At 39.9% G+C, this 26,081-nt stretch overlaps 2 protein-coding genes across 4 annotated transcripts in view; one reads left to right on the top strand and one right to left on the bottom strand.

Moving 5' to 3' along the window:
* Positions 1-2,825: 2,825 nt before the first annotated feature.
* On the top strand, positions 2,826-13,165 carry entpd5a (ectonucleoside triphosphate diphosphohydrolase 5a). Its single transcript, XM_088353995.1, has 13 exons — positions 2,826-3,437; positions 3,683-3,762; positions 5,296-5,439; positions 7,313-7,388; positions 7,453-7,488; positions 8,609-8,697; positions 8,771-8,850; positions 8,945-9,006; positions 9,084-9,185; positions 10,906-11,049; positions 11,123-11,179; positions 12,710-12,825; positions 12,903-13,165. Exons 1-13 carry the CDS (start codon positions 2,957-2,959, stop codon positions 12,984-12,986), a joined length of 1,551 nt encoding a protein of 516 aa, XP_088210121.1. The 5' UTR covers positions 2,826-2,956; the 3' UTR covers positions 12,987-13,165.
* A 4,875-nt stretch (positions 13,166-18,040) lies between these two features.
* The window catches only part of coq6 (coenzyme Q6 monooxygenase), a 28,338-nt gene continuing 20,297 nt past the window's right edge, over positions 18,041-26,081 (bottom strand). For all 3 annotated transcript variants that reach the window (XM_088354739.1, XM_088354740.1, XM_088354738.1), the window contains exons 11-12: positions 25,085-25,251; positions 18,041-18,220 (exon numbers count right to left, since the gene is read on the bottom strand). In XM_088354739.1, the coding sequence (XP_088210865.1) occupies positions 18,191-18,220; positions 25,085-25,251 (197 nt within the window). In that variant the 3' untranslated portion in view covers positions 18,041-18,190. The remainder of the gene's footprint in view (positions 18,221-25,084; positions 25,252-26,081) is intronic.

Raw genomic sequence — 26,081 nt, 5'->3', positions numbered from 1 at the left:
ATGAGGATATCCAAATAGTCCACATGACTACACCATGGGTTTACGCTCAATGGTATTATTAATATTGTTATAATTATCTCATCTCATCTCATTAGCTGCACCGCCTATCCTCAGTAGGGTCACGGAGGTGCTGGAGCCCATCCCAGCAATCATCGGATAGTGGGCAGGGGACACCCTGAACTGGTTGCCAGCCAATTGCAGGGGACACTGGGATTGGCTGGCAAGTTTTGCGATTTTAATAACTGATATTTAAAGACTGTGCCTTTTGAAAAATGTATTCCAAAAGACCATTTTTTAGGGTGCCCCTTATAATGCAGAAAATACGGTAATTTGAAACCACAATATTGTAACAAGGCAATTTGACCATGTCCCAGTGCTCGCTCATTCATACCTAGGGACAATTTGGACCGGCCAATCCACCTGAAATGCATGTCTTTGGAATGTGGGAGGAAACCGGAGTACCCGGAGGAAACCCACGCAAGCACGGAGAGAACATACAAACCCTGCACAATAAGTCCGGTAGCTGGATTTGAACCCACACAGGAGGTTCCCAAGACCTTAGAACTGAGCAAGTTCTGAGGTCATTGGATCAAATCTAGCTACCAGCCTTCCTGTGCAGTTTGCATGTTCTCCCCGTGCTTGCATGGGTTTCCTCTGGGCACTCCGGTTTCCTCCCACTTTCTAAAAAAACATGCATGTCAGGTTAATTGGCCGGTCCAAATTGTCCTTGTGTGTGAATGAACGAGTGAGTTGTCTGTCTCTGTGTGCCCGGCTGGCAACCAGTTCAGGGTGTCCCCCTGCCCAGCATCCCCGCGACCCTACTGAGGATAAGCGGTTCAGTTGCTGAATAGATGGATTATTATTTTAGAAATCGGGCCATTAAAATATTGCCAAACGATGAACTGGTCCATGGTTACGAAAAAGGTTGCTGGCCACTGAATTGGACTATGAGATAAGCACGCAACTGGTTTTGCAACAGGGCGCTAAACAGCAACCATCTCATTGTCTCGTGAAACCAAAAAATGTCCCCCAAGTGAAGCACGAAAATTGCGGCCAATCCAAATGAGTGATTGTAAAATTCTTTCAAGTTTTGTGCCAGCTGGAGAGCAGATCACATTTGCATATTTGACGGTTGGTGAGACTGCTTGCTGCACATTTAATGTGGTGATTACTGCGCCACTATGAAAGGGAGGTTGAGCCGGGTGTGGAAAGAGTGTTTGATGCAAGCCACAGAACAAAACCGCAAACTATAAACTATATTTGTTCACATCATCTGGTCCATCAGTACATTTATCAATGGGAGAGGTTCTTGGGTTTTCTCACGCTGATACCGTTACAGTAATCCCTGGTTTTTAGCAGGGATTGCTTTCCAAAAAGGACCCGTGAAACTCAAAATCCACAAAGTGAAAACCTTTATTTATGTATTAAATACATTGAAACCAAAGAACAAACCCTATTTATAGGATCAAGGAATTTTTAACAAAAACAATTATTTTTACATACAAGTATAAAAATAAGTATGTCAAATTCTATTTTCAAAAATAATCTTGATGTTATACTGTATTGTGGTACGGGCTGGAAAGGATTTCACAAGACTATTTCAGGTGATACTTTTGTCGGCATCATAGGGACCTTATGGAAAACACAAGTGTGGCATAAAAATGCTTTCACTTCCCTTTAGCGTTCGAAAAGTCCTGGTGTGTTGGTGATAGAACGCATCTCCCTCTGCCTTTTAATAGTGCTTTTGTTGGTCCAGAGCGTCTTGTTGACACGATGGCTTCTAGAGAAACTTGAAATTGAAAAAGATTTGCGCGAATGTAATGGTAATGTAGGTTTATCAAGTTGTTTTACATATGTGTACAACTTAGACCGCAACATTATTGACGCACCGGCAGACACAGGCAGAAAAGGGCAGGGCGATTGTTTAGACAATCAAAAGGAAAGAAGTAAACTTCTGTACGGCGAGGGATTACTGTACATATTTATTGAGTACAATTATGGATTTTTTTTTTCATTTTTTTTAAAAGAAAATGATGCCCAAACCTTTTTAAAAAATCAAATCTTTAAATGGACATTGTGTATTATTTAATGGCTCCTTCTGGTAGAATTTTTTTTTATCAAAAAAAACCTTTAATGTAAATATTAGGCAAAAAACATGAAATATCATTTAATTACTTGTAAGTTGAGGAATTTGTATTTATTGGATATACAGTAATAAGATGAGGTTCGTCTGCTATCCTGCTGCTATGGGTTACTAGATACTCAAAACCTCTCAAAAGGCTAAGCAAAATATTGAGAAGCAAAAAAGTACAGTTAGGTCCCTTTAATTTTCCACAGTTTATATTCTTCTGTATTTTTGTTTATTATCTAAATCATTAGTCATTTCAGCCCTGTGGCTGGCTGGCCTTAGGGGTGACCCTACCCCCCCAAAAAAATCATTAAACTTGTTCTCTTCCAAACTGGAGAAGGCACTTACATGCTACACCCAAAAGGCAATAATAGCTACACGGTATAGGTCAAAAATATAAACTATTTTTTCCTTCATTGGAGTATTTCCCCTCTCTATTCGTTTTGACTTTCCCCCTTTTCCTAGAAAGAGGGACCTCCGCATCCAGTAAAACTGTGCAGGGAAAACATAGCCAGAAATAAGTAGCCTCCGCCTCCTTCTGAGAGAGAGGGAAAGAGAGAGAGAGAGAGAGAGAGAGAGCGAGAAGAAGAAAAAAAATCCAGGGTGGCAGGTAGTCTCAAGCTCTGCTTCCAACAAGAGGGGGACTGGATGGAGTGGGGATGGACCGCCACAGGATTGGAGGATAGCTGCTCTCGGTGTGGCCCCCTGCCAAGCCCATATGTCTTTATATAGTGTAAAAACACGCCGGGACAGTCTCGGGTGTGCACAATCCACTCTGCTGAGCACTCAACTTTACGCAGCATCTTCGAATCGACCTCACCTCTCGCCATGACCGTGCCGAGCCACCTCCTCCCGCTTTTGCTGGGGCTCCTGGCGGGGATCCTCGTCAGCGAGGCCACCTACTACCGGCCTCACCGGTACTTCCCGCACTTCATCCGCTTCCGCCAGCCTTCCACCCACAGAGAAAACCTTCGCCAGCCTTCGGCCCAAATGGAAAACATCCGCCAGCGTTCCGCCCAAATGGAGAACCACCTCCCAGAGGTGGTCAACCCGCCGCCAGCTCCCCGGCACCCCGGCGTGCCCAGGTTCCCCGTGGTTCCCCGCATCTTGCACCCATCACCCGAAGACATCCAGACTTTGCACCCGCATCCCAGGGTGGTGCATCCCGCGCCAGAGGCTCACCAACAGTTGGAGGCCCCTGCCTCCCGGCCCCCTGCCAACTTGACGCGGGTTTTCTTCGGTGTCATGTTTGACGCCGGAAGCACTGGCACAAGGATCCACATCTATAAATTCATCCAGAAAGATCCAGGTAATTCCCGCCTCCAACTTTTCCCTCTCGCACAGTCTTCCATCCGAGCAAGTGCGCTTCTAAAAGTAGCTGAGGTTGTCATGAGCTGTGGAGCGGTTGCATGTGCATGACGTGATGCTGTAAATATCGCCAGCTGGTAAAGTGGTCCCTGTGTTTCTTGTTCGGTTTTGTTTTATTCTTAGCAGCATGTTATTTCACAGGAGTAAAAACGTATTTATTTTTGTGTTTATTTTTAATTCTTCCAGTTGAGCTTCCAGTCCTGGACAATGAAATGTACCATGCAGTAAAACCTGGTCTTTCTGCTTATAAAGACAATCCTGAGGAGGTATGCATTTTGGTTGAATTATCACAGTTATGATTAAAAGCCATGTTTCCAAATATATTGACACAAATGTCATCAAAAAAATATTATTTTTGGTTTAAAACGGTTTGCAATGTTCTCCTACATGCAGTCAAGGGAGTATCCCAATCCCAATGAAAAAAGTACAAAGACACTTTGTTTATTGAATTATTCATTTTTTCATTACTAAAGTGTATGTGACACATTTTTGAATGATTATACATACATAAAATGTAACTTCTTTGTTTAAAAGGGAGAAGAAACCTCAGTAAATGACATAAAAAGACCCAAAGTTATGTTTAATTGACCCAATTTTCTGGATGGGCCATTCATCTATTTATTTTTTATTTTACTTTGTTTTTACTTCTGGCCTTTTTAAAACAGAAAAGGTTTATTAAAATGTTGGTTTGAAAATAATTGTAAACTCAAAGTTAAGTTAAAATAACCCAATCGTCTGCTTGGGCCATTTATTGATTTTTATTTTGCTTTGTTCTTACTTAAAATCTTTTACGTGCAATCTGCACCGTACAACATCCACTTTAAATTTACTCATATATAAATATTACATTAAATTTGTATATTGTTTTTTGATGTTTTCATCCTTTAACATGTTTTACCTTTTTAATTTGTTTTACTTGCACTGATAGAAGAACTCCAATTTTGTTATACATGTATGATGACTATAAAAGCCATTAATTTAGTCATTCGTTATGACCTTTTAAGAACATAGTCAAGTCAAGTCATGTTTATTTGTATAGCCCTTTATCACAAAGTCTCAAAGGGCTGCACAGATCAAAGACTATTGCAAACTACCGACTATTATGACACCATCCCTTCATCTAAAACCTACACGAGGGCAAATAATACACAGATATTGTCAACATAAAATAAAGGTTATTTCCAAATTCGTGCAGACGTATTCAAAATGTTTGTTTAAAAATAATTTACTATTGATCTAAAAATGAATACACAAAAGCCAAATTCTTCTAACAGGGAAACTAAAATTAGGCTGTACCCTTACAGATCAACCCAATCTAACCTAATTCATTTATTTATGTGCAATTTGAAATACTGTACTGCATATACACTTAACCTTAACCTATTCGCACACATACAAACTCAAATTATTTGTGTATTTAAGAAAAACTCGAATAACTCACTTTAAATCACAAAGATTTCTGAGTTGGTCCAAAAGGGTGTCATTTTTGACCAATACTTTTTGAGGCTGCTACGGTTGTTTAAATAAATAAATTGGACTTAAAACTAAATACAAATCTGCAATATTGCCTTCTTAAGGAAAAAAATAAATGACATCAGATTTCACACTTTAGTATTACCATGTGGGCTTATTACAAATCTCTTGGTATGTTTTTGGGGTTGTGCTCTCATCCAATACCACAAAATTACATAAAAAAAGACTTGCTGGATTCTGCCAGGATCTCCAACCCAGCTCTAATAACTCATAATTCCGTACTTGTCCTTGGTGTAGTCGTGACAATTACCCTCCATCTTTCTTAGGGCGGCGACACTGTGCGTCAGTTGCTGAAGATAGCCAAAAAGACGGTGCCTGAGGAGGAGTGGATGAGGACCCCGGTAGTGCTAAAGGCCACGGCCGGGTTGCGTTTACTGCCCGAAGAAAAAGCCAACGCTCTGTTGAACGAGGTGAGGCGTCTTCTTCTTCTCTCTCGCTACCTACGGGCTCTCCGGCGCAGAGTGGGATGAGAAACCACTAAATGCGAGTGTCACTGAGAGAGAGAAAAAGTCTGCCCGTTCATGATGTGGCTAACAACAGCTGTACTGGTGTTGTCATTTGAAAGGGTCAATTTGCCACTATCACTGCCACATTTTTTGAAGCCTTTCCTTAAATCAGGGCTCTTAAATTTGCAGCCGGGGGGGCAATATATATATATATATATATATATATATATATATATATATATATATATATATATATATCATCTCATTAGCTGCACCGCTTATCCTCAGTAGGGTCGCGAGGGGGCTGGAGCCCATCCCAGCCATCTCCGGGCAATGGGCAGGGGACACCCTGAACTGGTTGGCAGCCAATCGCAGGGCACACGGGGACAGACAACTCACTCGCTCAGTCACACCTAGGGTCAATTTGGACCGGCCAATCCACCTGAAATGCATGTCTTTGGAATGTGGGAGGAAACTGGAGTGCCCGGAGGAAACCCACGCAAGCACGGGGAGAACATACCCACGCAGGAGGATCCCACGACCGCACAAGCGCTAACCACTGCGCCGCCGTGCTGCCCTATATATATATATATATATATATATACATACATATATGTATATATATATATTCATATATATATATACATATATGTATATAATAATAATAATAATAATAATTTCCTTTGTATTGTCATTCTTTGTAACAATGTACACAGAACGAAATGTCGATACACCTGACCCGTTGTAGCGGGTCGATGCAGCCGCAGCCAGAGGGCGCCGCCATTATACCAATTAGGTATGTCTCGGTCGAGGCGCGAACCAGCGACCTCCCAGTCTCAAAGCGGGCACACTACCATCTATACATATATATACATATATGTATATGTTAATTATGTAAAAATTGCAACTATATATATATATATACATATATATATATATATATATGGGAAGCACGGCGGCGCAGTGGTTAGCGCATGTACGGCACAGTTCTGAGGTCATGAGATCGAACCTCCTGTGTGGAGTTTGCATGTTCTCCCCGTGTTTGTGTGGGTTTCCTCCGGGCACTCCGGTTTTCTCCCACATTCCAAAAACATGCATTTTAGATTAATTGGCCGGTCCAAATTGTCCGTAGGTGTGAATGAGCGGGCAAATTGTCTGTCCCTGTGTGCCCTGCGACTGGATGGCAACCAGTTCAGGGTGTCCTCTGCCCTCTGCTTGAAGATAGCTGGGATGGGCTCCAGCACCCTCTGCGACCCTTCTGAGGATAAGCGGTGCAAATAATGGATGGGTGGATATATATATTTTCCAATGCTTTAAATATATTAAGAAAAAAATTAGAAATGGTGTGACTAACTTTTTGGCATGAGTTCCCTTTTTCTTTTAATTCAAAAATTGGATTTGAGTTAGGCTTTTAATTTTTTTGCTGCTAAAGACATATTTATCGGGCTTTTTTTGGTTGGTCCGTTCTGGCTCTTTTCAGGATGTGGGTCTATGACACCTGGTATAGCCCTTAGTCACAACAAGTTTCAATGGTCTGTACAGACCACCATTACAACATCCCCTGATCTGAAACCTACATGAAGGCAAGGGAAACCTAAAAAATCTCAGCGTAAGAAAAATGACCTTGAGAAGGGGCCGCATATGAAGTAATCCCCCTTTCAGGATGACCAGGCTGCAATTGATTTTGCAATGGCATCTGCAGATAATACAAAGTCATCATCTACATTAAATATAGTTAATAACAGAATGTCTGAATGGCAGAATTTCGCCCCAAAATTATCAAAAAATTTAATTTGAGACCCCTACCCTAAATACTTTAACATCTCTTTTTTGGCAGGTGAAACATGTTTTCCACGAATCTCCCTTCTATGTGCCACACAACAGCGTCACCATCATGAATGGAACAAACGAAGGTGTGTTTTCTGAACATTTTTATTGTTTGTCTAAGTCTAATTTTGAACCCTGGTGTTGTTGCAGGGGTCCTGGCCTGGGTCACGGTCAACTTCCTTACAGGTAGGTTGTTTCTTGTGTTTTGTTATGTTGGTGTCAGTGGTCTCATCGCTGAGGCTCGAGTGTAAACTCGAACCCAGGCGATGGAAGACGGCTAGTCTTCATTCTGAGGTTGCGAGCTTTCCAGACAGATTTGCAAAAACGTGATGAGCAGTCACATTTTTTCCCCCCGCACTGATCTTTTTCTTTTTTTCTTTTTTTCAAGAACAACTGTAATGTGATTTGACGATGTGCAAGTCATCACTTTGTGTGCAGCTTTTCTGGCTTGAGAAGTTTAACACATAAATAAAGTATATGGTGAAAAAACATGCATTGACAAAAAGCCAGGTATAAAATTGAGAACGATAGTCTAAGAAGAAAAAAACCTTGGTCAGTAACCAGATCATTTTAAAATGTATTTTTCTATCCATCTATTATCTGCAACGCTTATCCTCAGTAGGGTCACGGGGATGCTGGAGCCCATCCCAGCTATCTTCGGGTAGTGGGCTGGGGACACCCTGAACTAGTTGCCAGCCAGTCTTAGGGCACAGAGACAGACAACTCATTCGCTCATTCACACCTAGGGACAATTTGGACCGACCAATTAACTTGAAATGCATGTTTCTGGAATGTGGGAGGGAACCCACACAGGCACGGGGAGAACAAGCAAACTCCACACGGGGAGGGTGCAGTACCTGGACTTGAACCCTGAACCTCTGCACCGTGGGGCAGCCGCCGTGCCACCTGTATTTTACTAATTTTACCATATTGTTTTTTTTTTTAGATTTACATTTTACTGTTTGGAGCAGCAAGTACACAATAAAAACACTAGAAAAAGTATGCAAAGTATCACAAATGTATAAAATCTCAACAAGAACATACTATATAAAATAGGCTAAATCATCTGTGAAGACACAAAAAATTGCAACTTTTTTCCTTTTGCAGTGTACATTGTCCTTAAAATTTTTATTTTAAATATTTTGAGGATTTTTTATTCATCAAAAGTTCAATTGGTATTTCTATTTTGTATTTGTATAATGCAGTAGCAATTGCCCAAGAGTAACGGGCTCATACTTTTACTGATCTTTAATCACCCTTAAAATTATTTTCTTTAGACATTTGTAAATGTTGTATTTGTTCATAGGCCACTTGTATTCCAACACAAAGAGGACAGTGGGCATCCTAGACTTGGGCGGAGGTTCTACACAAATCACCTTTCTTCCAAAATCAAAGGTGGAAAAATTTTACTCTTAAATAGGTGAATCGATGAAAGCACATCGCTAAATGTTTCTTTTCTGTTTATCAGAAAACTGTCGAATCTGCTCCCCATAGTTACATCGCCAAATTCAACTTGTTCAATAGTACATATCAGCTCTATACGCACAGGTAAGCAACAAAGGATACTGGATTGTCAATTTTTTCCATGTTCTTTTTTTAAATGAAAGTGGACAATTTAATTCAATGTATATTCAACTTCCAGCTACCTTGGAAATGGACTGTATGCGGCTCGATTGGCTACTCTTGGCGCACTGGGAGCTGACGGTAACTTATCGATTAAAACTAAAATTAAATCCAAAACATAGTGGCTAATAGGTTACCTGAAAACTGGCTGTTTTTAGGTCTGGATTGGAAAATTTTCAGCAGTTCCTGCCTCCCGAAGAAGTTCAGAGAAGACGTGACTTTTGGTGGAACCACTTACAGAGTCAGCGGAGTTCCTGATGGTAAGTTTACTGAACTAAGTTTTATTCGTCGTGCCATTTTAGAGCAAAATTCATTTCGAAAGCATGTTACATATGAAGGAGATTCACAAGAGTGCACTGCATTATATTTCTCAATTTCTCAATTATTATTTTTTTATGATAGATGATACTTTAAATGATAAAATATATATTTTTTATGACACGGACGCTAGCATTAGCAGCTAACATCATAGACACAACCGACATAATAGGTGGCGGGTATCACCAATGTGGAGGTTAGCATTAGCAGCTAGAATTTGTAGCGTCCCCACCTCAAGCGTATGGATTAACGGCTATCGTCTCAGACTCACAAGATAGCATTAGAGGCTAGCGCCACTAACATGAATGCTAGCATCGATGCCGCTTAGTAGTTGTATACAAACCTACAAATGAGGCTAACTTAGTTTCACTTATTGTTGGCAAATGCTAACCATTTGACTCATGATTATCGATTAAAATGTGTTTTTCTCTTCGGTATTAATTACTTTTATGATAAATCTAGTGGTTGTCTGGATGGTCAAATATCAAATAGCTGAAATTGTTACTGTAAGGCATCAATTGTTGAAAAACTACATTAAAGCGCTATTTAAATTAATGGCCATTTAGAGTACATATAATAATAATAAATTTAAGGTTTTAAGCTAAAGCTTGAATTAAAATACTAAAGCTTTATCAAAAGATAGCACCAAAGAGTACATTTTTCATGAAACTAATAAGTGAGGGTATGAGCTTTTGGGTACCCGTAGCAACAATTATGGCAGCTCCCTTAAGGTAAGACTCATGTCATGTAAAAGAAACATTTTTGGACTTATGCCCGTTTACATTATAAAATAGTCCCTGTTTCTTCTTCTTATTTAAATCAATATTGTTTTTGTATGTGAATATTTTTTGACCACTAAGATACGCTATATGATACAGACTGTCCCTTTAAGCTTATTCATGTTAAATCATATCTAAGATAGCATTAACAGACAGTCAACTTACGCCAATTGCTCCCCTTTATTAAAGATTTCATTTCCCTTGTTAAGCGTTAATATATCTTACAAACACAACGCGGTCTCTATTTACTTACAGCAAGACAGACTATGTAGAATACCACGATAATATTAGCAATATATGATGATATTATCGTCAACGATCATTGACCGAGACCATGAGGGTTGGAGCTGAAATAGGCAAGATGAGATCGGTCTAACAAAAAAAAAAGATTTTGCTTTTATTCTCTTTCCGTACAAAAATTTGTGTTATTTGGAAATGATCCAAAACAGATATAATACTATAAGTTAACAGATATGATAACAACAATTGTAGGCAAGAGGGAAAAAAGATTATTGTTAAAAGTGTGGCATATATGTATGTTCACTTGTTATAATTCAAAGTAAATAAAACATTGAGCTTTCGACACAAATAAGGCGTTGAGTTCCACACCACAGTCAAAACAGCCGATTCCCTCTTGTTTGTTTCTTTTTTCTTTCATTTTCGAGCGTGCGAGTCTAACAAGCGCCTCGATCTGGACCGCCTACAATTATGCGGTAGAGTATAGCTGAGCTCTCGCAGCTCCAACTGCACGTGGTCAGAGTGACACAATTCAGTTTGACACATCGGGGCTTCCCCTCATTAATGAGGAGGAATGGAACCCCAAACCGAGGTTAGCATACTTCTGTTGCACATTCTTGTTTACATAAATACGCATCGTCTCCAGGCCATGCGGGTTACAGGCTTTGCTACTACGAGGTGATGAAGGTCATCAAGGGCATCGTGCATCAGCCTTATGAGGTGAAAGGCAGCAGCATTTTCTATGCTTTTTCCTACTACTTCGACAGAGCTGTGGAATCGGGGCTCATCGGTGAGTTTTCGCTCACTAAATTTCTCACCTGAGTTATTATTCCTCCAATCTCACCTTAGCTTCTGCCCAACAGACGGAAGCCGGGGCGGCGCCATCGAAGTGAGGGACTTCAAGATGCGAGCCAAAGAGGGTAAGGCAACCCGAAACGACGTCTTATTCTGTGCACCCAAAGACGTGGCAGAGCGTTTCGTGTCAGGCTGAATTTATCGCCGTAAAATGCTACCAATTATTTGCTAAAATAAGACAAAAATGTGCTTTTATTATAGGGTAAACAATTTAAAACATTCCTGCGCAATGTGAAGTATGTGCAACCAACCCAGAGGTTTTACGCTGAGTGGGGCCGCTCATGTTTGGTTCGGTCAAAGGCGGTTTGCTTTCGCGAAACACACCATTAGCTTGGTTAGCATAGTAGGCCAAAGCACATCCGTACGTCACACAGAACTTGGAATAGAGATTGTAGTTCATCAAACTTGCCTTTAAAAAGTTACAGAAATCAAGGCAGTCTGTAACTGTGAATTTTTGGGACTCTGATAACGTTTTTTCGTAAGTAACACAGCTGCATCTAGTAGTGTAGTTGTACGTTCAATGACTACTTACAAAGTAAGAAATCACAGACATGATTAAAAACTTAAAAATTACTCCGTTTTTGAACAATAAGGTTTTTTTTCCATTTTTTTTAGACCGCCGCACGTTGAAAACGTTAAAGACTGCAGTAATTTAATTTTTTGGGGTTGCGGTTTCATTTTTTTTTTACATCAAAAACGTCCAAAAGGCAATAGAGCTGACAATGAGAAGTTTTTGCTACCTACATGTTCTGATTGAAAAATTATCATTTGAGATGGCCGTGGATTTATTTGGCAGAAAGCAGAAGGGTGTGAGGGGGTATGGCAGGGAGAGAGTCCTGACAACCTAAAGAAAGAAGCTGTCCTTGAGCCCGCTGGTTCTAGCTCAGAGACTCTGCATTCTTTTACCGGACTGCAGCAGGTTGAAGAAGCTGTGAGATGGGTGGTTGAGGCCACCCACAATCCTGGTGACTTTGTGGGTGAGGTGGGAGTTGTAGATGTCCAGGAGGGGCATGAGGGGACATCAATGACCTTGCTTTCTTGCTCTGCCAATCAATTGATAAATGAGGTGTCGGTTAATTTATTGTTAAATCTGACTGTGCCTCACCGAACACAAACCTCACCATGCATCACTGTTGATCTATTAGCCAATCTGCCACTTACTGATGCTGGATAGCATCGGGTATCAAACATTTTTGATAATTTTGGCGCCCGGTCGCCAAATTTCTTAAGTGGCAGAGGAAAACAGCAAGCTCCCCTCTTCCACAACACATGCACTCTTAATACAAAATGAATGGAGTTTCCTTTAATCCTTGAGGAATGATGACAAGTGAATGGGAGTCGGTCCATTACCACGGAAACCACCAATGACCTTGTGCAATGGCACTGTCAAATATAGGGCTCACATTTTGACACCTCATTCTCATTTTCTTTCGGCGCAAAAACACATAGGCTAGGCAATTTGTAGGAGCGCAGGGCAAGGGGCCATTAACATTAAGCACCCAAAGACATCAATGCCAAATTCCCCACACGGTTTGGGCCAGGTGTGTCCCAAGCTTAACCCTGAGCCTGACCAATATGGCTTCCTCCTTTCACAGTGTGCAACAAAATGACCAAATACCGTGCCGTCAGCCCCTTCCTGTGCATGGACATGACGTACATCACCTGCTTGCTCAAGGAAGGCTTCGGCTTTAAAGACACCACCGTTCTGCAGGTCCGTCACACCTCACGCGAAGGAACATGCAAATAAAAATACAATGTTAACATGCTTGCTTTGCCGTTTATCACCAGCTGGCCAAAAAAGTGAACAACGTGGAGACCAGTTGGGCCCTGGGGGCCACCTTCGACTACTTCCGGAACCTCAACATCCACTAAGGGGCAGGTCAAGCGGCGAAAGAGTCAGCACTGAGAGGGACATTTTTCTCAAAGCGGGGCTTCCCTCCCTCCGTCCAACTCCCTCACGGACACACCAGACGTGCCTTCACTCCTCTTCCTCATCACTTCAAGAACTGTTCCAGAAAAAATGAATAAATAACTATATTTTTCTAAGGCCAGCTATTTCTACTGTACGTTGTGCCCCTGACTGCTGGGCTGACTTATTTTAAAAAGCATTGGTCGGCAACCTTTTCTGTACCACAGATTAATGACAAAATTCTCACGGCCCAGCTTACTAAAAACATTTGTAATGATGACAATAATAATAAGCCTAAATCCACTGTGTTATTATTAGACCACTAAGGATCTGGATCGAAGCTATGGGAAAAGGCATTAGATTGTATGTCATCATTACACTATTTTTACTTACGGTACCATGTTTTCCTGCCCTTTCTTATCTCGAAGGCGGAAGTGATTGGCCAATCATGACACAACGTTATTTTGGATGAACTCATTCCCATAATGCCTTATTACAGTGCCTTATTGTACAATGCATTTTGTTAAGGCAATTTTCTAAAGTAATTTGATCAAATTATATTTTAATGCTTATATATTTATAATAATTGAATACTGTACAAATTATCTGATCCCCTTAGGAAAATTAGATTTTACTTACTGTACAGTCAGTGTTGTTGCAGGAGAGTGTGCACCAGATAACCATTGCAGAACCTGGTGTTCCCAGGAGGTCTCCCATCTGAGTACTAACCAAACCCAACCCTGCTTAGCTTCTGGAAAACAGGCGATATTGCCGTTAATGGAGACCCATATACCTAGACGATTTGTAAAAATCCCCCAAGTAGCCCCCCTTTCTTTTCGAAGTGCGATCTGCTGGCCTCCGCTTACAGAAATAGTCATCCGGCTATAATGGTGCACGGTTGCTGTTCGTTCTCTGTGAAAAGAATGGAAATAAAAATCCCCACGTGTGACAGAAAGTAAAGTCATCTGGTGATAATAGATCACAGCCACAACTGTGCATTCATTTTAGGGCCGGTCAAAACAAGACCGTTCACAGCAATATGGTTTTGGGGAAAATAGATTGTGGCTGCACGAGTGCAGTTCACTTTTAAGTGGACAGGATGGGAACTGTGCAGCCAGATCTGACAAGAATGTGCTCTGCTGGTCCCCGCTTGCAGCAATATGAAATCAGGTGCCACATTGTGCAACGTTTAATTGAGAAATATGGGAAAGAGTTCAGCCAAAACTGCGTTGTAATACGATTGACCAATCACATGCTCCTTCAGGATAAAAAGCACTAGACTACGAGTGTCGTGAGTAAAACTAATGTGACGATGAGATAAAATCCTATGTAATCAACGGTGCTCTCACTGCCGCAATCTGAGTTCGATTGCCTTTACATCAGATGTAGAGCAAAAGTGGTCAGTGTTTTTTGTCAGCTGATCAACCATTGCCCAACTGTGGTAACTACCATAAACCTCAAAACTTTTGGGTTTTTTCAGGTAAAACAAATTCTGTGCATACCCGAATTAATCAAGGGTATAAGCAAAGAAAATATGGCAACTATATTTTCTTACGTAGCGGTCTCAGTACCAAACGATGGTACCGGTCCACGTCCCGGTAGTTGCTGTACAGGGGTCGTGCAACAACTATCCTAAAGTGTAGTGAAGGATGTCATTAAGGGTAATTGTTTGAAGGTAAACATAAATTATCCACCTAAGGTTTATTTTGTGGTTTTTATGGTTGCGGGCATGTTGCTTATTGTTCAACTGCATCCTTGTTTTTATTTTGTGAACTGTACAAATATTTAAAAAAACTGTATTTAACAATATTTGTTTTCGGCTTTGTCCTTTTAAATTCTTTTTAATTAATTTTACCCGACTGCATACCCACTATACAAAATGCCCCATGAATACTGCTTGTATATATGGCAATTTCACTTACACCCCAAAAAAAAAAAAACGCCACAGCACAGTTGCTCAAAAAGCTTATTAACCTAAAGCTTTTGGATTGTAAATTGTTCATTTCTCATTCAGTTAAATGCCTGTTTTACTACAAAATCCAAATGTATGTTTGCTTGTTTCAAACCGTAATAAATGATTTTGAAAAATAACTTTTTGTTGGTAAAGGCAAAATGACTTTCCGATGTCTCGCCACGTGATGTTTTCTAGTACCAGCCCGAGTATTCTGACTTTGTAAAAAAAAAAAAAAATTCCTTAACGGTCTAATCAAGAGACAGTTCTCACAGTCAAAAGGGCATAGAAAACAGTTGACCAGTTTTTATAGGAAAGTGGTGTGGATTTGCCAAATGGCGCAAGAAACTTCAACAGACAAAGAAAGGAACTCACATCTTATTCAAGAGCCCTTTGTTAAAATTGGACGCAGCTGTATATTGAAGGTTGTATGATAAGGGCAGAAGACCATTGCCGGGGAAGTACTGATATGAAAGGATACAGCAAGTGAATACTTCATTCAAATACATGGATGAATATAACTGTATTTATAACAACTAAATGAGTAAGCAATGCTGTGATGATTAAATAATAAACTTAATATTGCTGGAAAACTCATGTTATAGTGACAATATACTCGGTGACCTATTTAAAAAATTTAACATTGGTAAAGTGAATCGTTTGAGTGGAGTGGAGGTAAGAGGTCTATTGCTGCATGATGTTAAATCAAATAAATATTACGTCAAGGGATAATGGATAAAGACTGCACAGATTCTGTTTGTTTTAAGCAAAGAAAATCTGAAAAAAAGGCCGCAAGACACCAATTTGCTTTCTTACCCCCCAATCTTAGCCGTAGTTGACTGGGGAGAACGGACTGCGGTGAAAACAGAGCAGTTCATTTTAGGCGGGCACAATACCATGCTTCAGCGACCCATGCAAGAGAAGAAATACGCCTTCTGACGCTTCCCTCTTGCGGCAGTATAGGATCTTGGATGATGGATCACAGGTAGCATGAATGTAGTTAATTTTAGAGGTACGAACAGTAAAAAGAGCAACCAGGCCTGACAAAAGTGCACTCAGCTGGTTCCCGCTTACAGCAGTATTGAATTGAGGATATTGGATCGCTGCCGCATGAGTGCAGTTCAATTTCGGGTTGAAATGACGACAAAAATGCGCTTTACCGGCTCAGACTTGCTGCAAAAAGAGTAATAAGTTGATTCTTTTAAAGATAGTCTTTGAATTCATCGTTAGTTTAGATATGCAATATGTAATATTGTTTTATGGTGACATTTATTTTAATTTCTGTCATCCAAATAATTGTGGTGCTTTTATAAGTTTGTAAATAATAATTTAACATTGTATATTCGATTCAGTTCAAAAAAATTGAATTATGTTAATTAGTCAGCCACCCTTTGCAAGAAAAAGGCATGACCTAGCAGTAGTGGTGAGCAAGTATAGCTTGCAACTGCAGAGCTGCTCACAAAAGCCAATTTCAGTGGCTCAAAAAGCTAGCGAGATAAAAGTAGGAGACAATTGTCAAATAGCGCATGTGTCAGTCAAGTAGTTCTTGAAAAAGAACAATCTCTAAATTGTACGTACACAGAAACCCGAAGACAGTCAAATGTGTGTATTGATATGTGTATATAGTGGGGAGTTCTGACAGCCACTGTGGGTTAAATGACAGATGATTTACACACTGTTGACAGATATAGGGAAACGCCAACAGTGTTTCAGTGATGTGTAAAGCCCACCGTGATTTGCACAGACTTCTTCATAAATTCAGAGAGTGCAACACTTTTACTGGAATATGTGTCGAACATGCTTAGACAATATTCCATTATGATTAAAATCTTTCCAACAACAAATAATGATCTATTTTCTTTTTAATATTTGGTAGCTAAGTGTTACTAACCTCACTTTTCTCATCAAATGAAATAAAAGCATTGAGGTGAATCCATGCTTAGATTTAGACACATGACTAGTCATCCCTTGTTTATCAGGGTTAAAGGGGAACAGGAGTCCTGCAATATGTGAACGTCCGACATATCGAACCCATGCGCTCAGCCACCCCCTCTAGCTGCAATAGTTGACCGGGGATTATGGATTGCAGCCGCATGGCTGCTGTTCGTTTCAGGGGGAAAGAACAGAAAACAGCTGCCACACGACACCAATTTGCTCTCATAAAGGTTCGTGGCCAAAACAGTTCAGTTCATATTGGACATGCCACAAGGGTTCACTTTAGTGGCCCAAACGGAATAAAAAGCCATTTGCCAGGCCCTGCTCTCAGCAATATTTAAATGAAAGAATGGATAATGGCTACAACTTTTAACGCCTTACAGAAAAACACACCTCCTGACAAATGTGCCAAATGTTGGTCCCCAGTTACAGGAGTTGTCAACTGGGGATAATGGATTTTGACTGGATGGCTGTTTATCATTTTAGGTGGAGGGAGAAAAAAAGCAAAGAGAGCCACCACACATGAAACAAAATTGCTCTTTTGGTCCCCACTCTCAGCAAAAGTCAACTTGGGATAAAGGATTGATGGCTGCACAGGTGCCATTCATTTTAAGTGGAACGAACGGGGGAAAAAAAAGCCACCAAGCACGATACAGACTTACTCTCTCACCCCTATGTCTAAGTAATAGTTGACTGGAGATAATAGATCGCAGCCAAAAAAGTGAAGTTCACACAAAAGCAGGCTTCCGATACCCTTACGAAAAAAAAAAACATGGCTCTGCCGACCCTGCTTTCAAAAAATGTCAACCAGGGATAATGGTGGCTGCCACTACCGTGCAATCAAATTTTTTGTGGGCCAGAACGTCAAGCCTTGCGATAAAAGTGTTTTCTTTCAATGTTCGCCGGAGCAATATGGGATTGAAGATAACGGGCCGCGGCCACACAATGTAATTCATTTTAGTCAGAAAACAGTAATAGAACAGTAATAAAACAGTAATAAAAAAAAAGAGCCGCCAGGTCCTGCTTGCAGCGATTGGGGATAATGGATCACGGGATACTTTTCAACCTGCTATGCAGGCTCTAAAGTACAAAGCGCAAAGTACTGAGAGATTACAGTAAATAGTACACCCATGACAAAACCAAAAATACATTTTAATAAATTCTGTTACCATTCTTCATTTTTACATACAATAGAACATTATGCAAGAAAAAAGAAAAGAAGTAAACGCAAAAACGGTGGCGATCCCTTGAAGCGTGCAGAAAACCTGACGGCGGGCTGACTCACTTGCTTGCAAAGGCCATGATCTGCTCCTGCACACACAAAACAGGAAACATCTCGTTTAACGACGCTTGCCACAAGTGGACCGAACGAACCCTGTGGACCAGAACAGTGTGGAAGAAAGGTCACGTTCTCTTTACCCATGGAAAGAATTTGCCTTTTTCAGAACTTTTTGAGAAAGGTCGTAAAGATCTTTAGGATGGCGCCATTTTCTTCTCTTTTAGTGATTCCTTGATTCAGCGAAAGAAGCAGTGAACCCTGAACTAAGGACACAGCAACCCCGAATAAAAAAAATACTGTTACTCATGGATATACTTGGTGCATATTTAGATAATTATTCATGCTGTCAAAGTTGTAAATATACTTTATATCAGGGATTAAAGATTTAAAGATGCTTTAACCCCCAAAAAGCCACAATGACGCAAGTTTAGACATTTTCGCCTAAGCAGTAAAGTTTTTATACCGTTAACCCTGGTTTAACTCTGAATTGAAAGCTGTTTTAACTCTCTTATAGCTGAATTTAAGTCACTTATTTCAGCTGCTTTAAGTTAATGCAGTTTTAACTCTTTTAAAGCTGCTCAAACTTTGAGGTCTAATGATGGAATAAAAACATCTTTAAAACTTTTACTCGAGAGTTAAAGCAGTTAAAGCTTTAGCTCAGGATTTAAGAAAAAAACTTCAACTCGTTGCAGCTCCTTTAACTCCGGAGTTAAAGCAGTTTTATGGTTTTTAAAGCTGCTCAAACATTGGAGATTAATGATGGAATAAAACCAGCTTTAAGCTTTTACTCGAGAGTTAAAGCAGTTAAAGCTTTAGCTCAAATTTAAAAAAAAACGTCAACTTATTTCAGCTGCTTTAACTCTGGAGTTAAAGCAGTTTCAACTCTTATAAAGCTGCTCAAACTTTGAAGTTTAATGATGGAATAAAAGCACCCATAAAGCTTTTACTCGAGAGTTAAAGCTTTAGCTCAGAATTAAAAAAAAAAAAAAAAGTCAACTTTTTGCAGGTGCTTTAACTACAGAGTTTAATGATGGAATAAAAGCAGCTTCAGAGCTTTTACAAGAGAGTTAAATCAGAATTGAACAAAAACTAACTTGTTGCAGCTGCTTTAACTACGGAGTTAAAGCAGTTTTATTGCTTTTAGGGTTGCCCAAACTTTGGAGTTTAATGATGGAATAAAAGCAGGTTCAAATCCATGGTAGCAGAGTTAAATCTTTAACTCTAGAGCTAGAGCAGTTAAAGCTTTAATTCCAGAGTTGGGATAAATTAAAGCTTTAATTCCATAATTAGAGGAGTTGAAGTTTAACCTTAGAATTAAGGAGCTGCAGCTGCTTTAAATCCAGAGTTAAGGGTTTAAAGCGTCTTAAAGTCCAGAGTTAAAACAAACCATAATCAAACCAGCTTCAACTCTTACAGCTGCTTTAGTTCTGAGTTATAGATTTGAAGCAAAATGAAATCTGGAACCAAATAGTCCTCAAAGCAACTTCAACTTTTGACGCTTCGAAGCCGTTTAAACTCCAAAGTGAAAGCTTTAAAGCAGGGGTCTCCGAAGGGTCTCATTTTTCGAGATGAGAGCCGTTTCTTTTATAACTGATTAGTGCAAAGAGCACAGTTTTTGAAATGCATTCTTTTGATAACAACTTACCATGTTGTAACTATGTTATTACCAGAGTAATTATTGATAGTAGGGTGAAATTAAATCAGTCAACCACTAAAAGACGAAAATTTAGGACCCCTAGTGAAATTAGTAGAAAATCACAGCGGCACTGATGAGCTATTTTCATAACATATCCGCGGGCACCTCAGTTCTACTCAGGGGCACCACGATGGAGACCCCTGCTATAGAGCTTCTTTAACCCGGAGTTTAAAATATTCTTCAGAACGAAAGCAGCGTTAAGTCTTAATGCTTTATAGCTGCTTCAACGAGGGATTGAAGCTTTAAAGATATTTTGACACGGAAAATAAAACAAATTGAATGTTTTAAGCAGCCTTAACTTGTTTTAACTTTTGAAATGTATTCAGATTTTTAAAGCTTTGACTGCTATAATGCTTCAACTTATGATTTAGAGTAGTAGTTTTCAACTGGTCCGACTTCAGGACCCACCCTGATTACAAGCCACAACCCAAATGTAGTAAAAGAAAATCCACTTCTGAAATTCATTGAATGAGAGGATTGTGCAGTTTGAACCAGAGAGAGTAGAATCAAATTTATGTTTTATTCTTAAAAAACAAGGGGCAGAGAAAAACAGAGACTGAGTAATTGAATTCCTTTTACTGGTCAATAAGCTGCATTTTAAAAAATGTAATGCAATCCACAACGGGGGATGGGCATACAATAAAAGAAAAAGTGTGAATACTGATGTATATATATTTCAAAACAACTCAAATTATGTACTTTCAGCAGAATACAAATCAAGCAGTCTAATTCTTTAGCTGTAGCACTAACCTGAGTTTGGAGGACTCAATCGGAAAACTGGGCATGCTTTTGGATAATTATTTTAAGTAATGGAATTGACCATCAGATATTTTCTCCTTCGCATTATTTTGCCAAGACAAAAGCCCGCGACCCACTGAAAACGGGTCCGAGAACCACTTTTGGGTCCCGACTGACCACTTGAGAAACACTGATTTAGAGTGACCTCTAAGTTTCAACCTTGAAAGCACTTAGTACAGTACTTACTACAGTGTTTGTAAACCTTTTTCATGGCCAAATTCAAGCACTTTTCAAGCACATTCAAGGCCATTATTTCATTTTTTTTATCAGTTCCTTTGAAAGAATAAATCCAGTGCCGATCAAAAGAACTTTTTTTTGGTTGACTTTGATGACTAAAATGAAGCTGCTTTGTTGCTGCTAGCACATACTCTGTGCTATTTTGAGCGGTTCCTATCTATAATCTACGATGTTTTTGTGTCTATGGGCCGCTATAAACTGACATTAATTCTGCCACTCTGCTTCAACAATGCATGCGCAGCTTGCCTACGTCACACTTGTTTAAAAATATGGAACGGACTATATAGGTGTTGGGCAATAATGGAGTTCAAAAAGGTAGACACAAAGAGAGAGAAAATACTGTATGTATAGAACACAGAAAAATGAGCCAAATTTGGACCAATTCTAACGATTGCTCCGAGGCAAGGTGCATTCAATCTTAGAGACTGCTGATCTTTTTCTTTATCTTATTTTAATTTATATGTCTCGAGTGTTTTTAGAGAATCTAAATTGGTTAAAATACAACTGTAAAAAGTTACATTTTTTGGCAATTTATTATTTATTTAAAGAGTTTGAAGAGTTATTATTTTGAATTTGTATTTGATTGGTTTGTATTATCAGGGAATTTGTGTTGTTGTTCGACTTTGAATCCGTTCAGTGCGTAGAAAGCTAAAATGTTTCGTATTTTACAATTTTGTTGTAGATCTGCGAATATTTTAATTTAGTATTTGTTGTGTTTTTCAGGGATAATCTGCAAGTCATGTGAAATGACTAATTCCTAAATAATTTGATTCATTATGTTTTATCATTATAGATAATATATGAAAAATAACAAAAATCATGTGAGGAGCCGATAGGAAGCCGAGCCAAAAGAGCCGGTTTTCTAGATAGAGCCTTCCTCTTGCGCGTGACTAGTAGGGGGGGTGACGCTTCACATGACAACGCCATCATGACAAGCCACCAAAGGAGGCGTGTCGGCGTCATTTCGACACACTTTTTTAGTAAGAAATCTTCATTTATTGCGTGGTCTGTAAAGTCAGAGTGCCAAGAAACAAAGGCAATGGTAACAATTTCAAGCATTTTTAAGCACTACACCCAAAATTCAAGCATGTTCCTGACTTTAATAACACAACATTAAAATTCAAGCATTTTCAAGGATTTCAAGCACCCGTAAAAACTCTTACTAGATTTAGGTTCAGGTTAAATCATGACTATTATTTAGGTAAGGGGGTGTGGGATAAACTCTGTAAATACAATTTTCACAGCTTTCCAAGTGTGCGTCCCAATTTACAGTGTTGATCTGAATCACTAAGTAGCGAATAAAACCATTCCACATAAGCGGTCAGTAAAAAAAAAAAGGGGTGTGAAAACACAAGCCACCACCGCTCTCCTTTACCCAAGTGCCAGTGTTGCAACCCCACCCACACGCTTTTGGTAACACTAAATTTGGGGCTAAACTTAGATGGCATAGTAGAGCCTTCAGAATTTCGCCAATTACAGGCAACGCTCAAGTAAAGCTACGTTTCATCATCGCTAAGCTAAAGGCCAAGCTTAGCTCAAATTCGTTGGTAGTTGCCATAGCGACCATCAGGTCATGCAAGGTTGCAGTGTTAGGACTGATGGTTTATAAAGGAACAGAATTACTTTTCTTGGTACAGATAATTAGTAACAACGTCCTCATTATGCTAACTGTCATTCCTTTGCTCACAATGTAACAACCGATTGAACATCACCAGCAAGTTTATATATACCTTTAAAGTACACCTTAATACCTTTATGGTAGCACCGGCACTGAATATGAGGGAGGACACTGAATTTTTCATCACGGAGATACTCTCCCAGACCTATAAATTCACATCCAAGCCGTATTTACAACTTTAAAACAAAATACTGAAATCGGGGGTCAGTTTATATGAGCATATTTGGTTGTGTATCTCTAGTAGCGAATGGTAGGCAGCGCTTGGGGAGGGATTGGCTTATACATGAACAACCAACAGACACAATCAATGGGGCAAACGTGAGAAAATGATTTACAGTAAAAATGTGAGGAATCTTTGTCTTTTTATTTGTAAAATCGGTTTTGCAATACACCATGCCCGAAGAAAAGCATCTTTTTAGCAGGACATAGATATGGAGTAGTAAATCTTCAAGTGGTCTAAAGCCAAAATGGATATGGAGCGTCCTAGCTTAGTGTTCGTTTGCAGGCTCTCAAGACTACACACACCGACCAGAGAAATTCAGTATGAAGGTGTTACTGCTTCCACAGGTTGTTACCCTTTTTCTTCTATTATTTAACTATTTCAAAGCAGATTTAGGGAGTCAGTTTCAGAGTTGCACGGTACTTTTGGGTGTCATTAATCATGATTACCGCATTTTTATGACTATTGCCCGGTGCGCCTTATAAGGCGCTTCAGTGGGAACGTCAACAAGATAGTTCAGTCAAACTTTTTAACCCCTTAACATTCCGACGCCTCGCAAAGAAGCAAATTCGTGTCTCATTAATGTACGGACACCGTGTCTGTACGATGTCACCTTATCACTCCAATGAGTCATTCAACATATCATTAGGAAGGTTAAACTGTTGTCATTCAAGAAATGCCATCCATTTCTTAGTTTAGATTTTCTTTTTCGCTAGCAACTGTGTGGACAGAAAAGTAAGAATTTCATTGTGCAGGGAAACTTGGTTCTTCACAATGCATGTGACACTAAACACTTTTAATTGAATTGAATTTAAAAATAGACTCATCACAGAAACATCAAGATCAGTCTAAAACAAGATACTGAGAAAATATAACGCTGGGATTGCTCACCAAAGTAGTCTTGCAGCCATCACGTTCAATAATCATACGCAACCATGGACCTCTTACATCCTCTTACATGAGTGTAGTAAATTCAATCGTGTAAAATATTTACACATTCCAAAACACGCAATAATGCTGACAATAAAAGAAAAAATCCACAGAGAAGCATCTGCATCGATAGACATTGCTTGTTGCTAGCCGTCTGTTCAGCCCCATAATTCCTGTTTACAAATACAAACTAGTAAATAATGTTTTCTCCAGGCCGTAGAGCAACCTAACTGTGATTCACATTCATCATCTCATCTCTCATTAGCCGTACCGCTTATCCTCAGTAGGGTCGCGGGGGGGCTGGAGCCCATCCCAGCCATCTTCGGGCAGTGGGCAGGGGACACCCTGAACTGGTTGCCGGCCAGTCGCAGGGCACACGGGGACAGACAACTCATTCGCTCATTCACACCTAGGGACAATTTGGACCGGCCAATTCACCTGAAATGCATGTTTTTGGAATGTGGGAGGAAACCGGAGTGCCCGGAGGAAACCCACGCAAGCACGGGGAGAACATACAAACTCCGCACAGAAAGTCTGGAGCTGGATTTGAACCCACGACAGGTTCCCATGACATGAACTGTGCCGCACAAGCGCTAACCACTGCGCCGCCGTGCTGCCCCTCACATTCATCATTTCCGGCCAATTGCAGGCTTTGTTTTGCCCGATTCAGCCTATGCGAGCCTGAGAATGCTAAAAAGGAACCGCCTCCTTTACCTCCGAATAACTTTAGCTAATAGTGACCGATTCCAATGACGATTGACACATTGGTTAAGAAATGAAATATATATCCTAGCATACAGCGCGGACACCTTCGTCCACGAGGGAAAATCTAGACGGCAGTTGCTTTCCGTAGTTGCGAGACCTTGCGACTCAATATTCATCCATAAATAAGGCGCACTGTATTATAGGGTGCATGGTCAGCTTTTGAAAAAAATAAAGGCTTTTAGGTGCGTCTTATAGTCGTGAAAATACGGTACGTTGTGGGCGGCAGTAGCTCAGGAGGTAGCGCGATCGTCTTAGGATTAAGGGATCCCTGTACGAATCCCGGCTTGTCCGTGTTGCATGTCGAAGTGTCCTTGGGTAAGACACTGAACCCACAATACCCGCAATAAGCAGGTTAGCGCCTTACATGGCTGCACAGATCACGGCCGCTATTGGGTAATGTGAATCACAATGTAAAGCGCTTTGGGAAGTCATTGACTTGAAAAGCGCTATATAAATGCAGATCATTTCAGATCATTTCATTTACGTTCTAAATGGAGTAACTAGTACCGGTTACTAATTACTTTTTTTTCTCAGTGACGAGCCCGACACTGCAAAGCAAGAGGGGAGCTTACTTTTAGCGTCGGGAGCATGTTGGTCGCCTGTAGGCCGAAAGTTCGAAGAAGAACCAAAGGAGCCGTGTTAGTGGAGTAGAGGCGCTTCATGAGGTCTATGGCAGCCATCATGGGCAGGTTATGCCGTTGCCGCTCACTTTCATATTCTAGGAGGTGCGGCATTTCTCCTGCAAAACACAGATGCTAGTTACATTCTAGGAAGGACCAATCCTGAAATATGTAGAAATCAATGTATGAACAATCACCTAAGAATACATTCAGTATTAACAAACATAAATGAATCAAGCTTCCTTTGTGCTTTTTTTGAGTTTATCTATATCTTACAGGACAAGTTTTCGTTTTTTCCATTCATTAACATTCGTGTCGGGAACCGTGAATAAAAATAGTGTGATGAGATAAGATTGAATGCCTTTTCATATGTAATCTATACCATATCATATGCTTTAGTGGTTTTGGAACTCACACCACCGCGACGCAGGTTCGAATCTTGTTGCGTCCAATGATTTGCGGGGAGTGGTCAGTGATATTTTTCGACTGATCAATCGTTGCACTACTATATAAATTTAAAACATTGCTTGAGTTCCTTTTATTTGGTGAAAAATAAAATAAAAACACCCATTACCATTTTTTCCCTTATTTATTGTAGTATTTATTCTGTTGTGCTTTTTGTCACAACAAAATGTTATTCAAATGAGGGGCCGGGTCAAAATGGCTGAGCCAGGTCAAAATGGCTGAGCTTTTCACCTATTGGTTGATTAGTGTAGTAGCCAATTTGTTTAAAATCGTGACTGTTAAAACACATATATGACTGCATTTTTTTCATGTAGTTATGCATTTTGTCATTTATTTATTTCGGAATTTGTTTTGTTGTGCATACTGTCATTTCTTTTGTTGTGTATTTAAACACAATGAAATGTTATTCAAATGAGGAGGAGGGTCAAACTGGCAGAGCTTTTCACCTATTGGTTGATCGGTGTAGTCGCTGATTTGTTCATTT

Source organism: Urocampus carinirostris, chromosome 15, assembly GCF_059441175.1.
Source record: "Urocampus carinirostris isolate Australia breed hairy pipefish chromosome 15, RoL_Ucar_1.0, whole genome shotgun sequence".
Classification (NCBI taxonomy): Eukaryota; Metazoa; Chordata; class Actinopteri; order Syngnathiformes; family Syngnathidae; genus Urocampus; species Urocampus carinirostris.
Note: the sequence above shows the minus strand (reverse complement) of the source record. Positions and strands in the feature narration are given on the sequence as shown.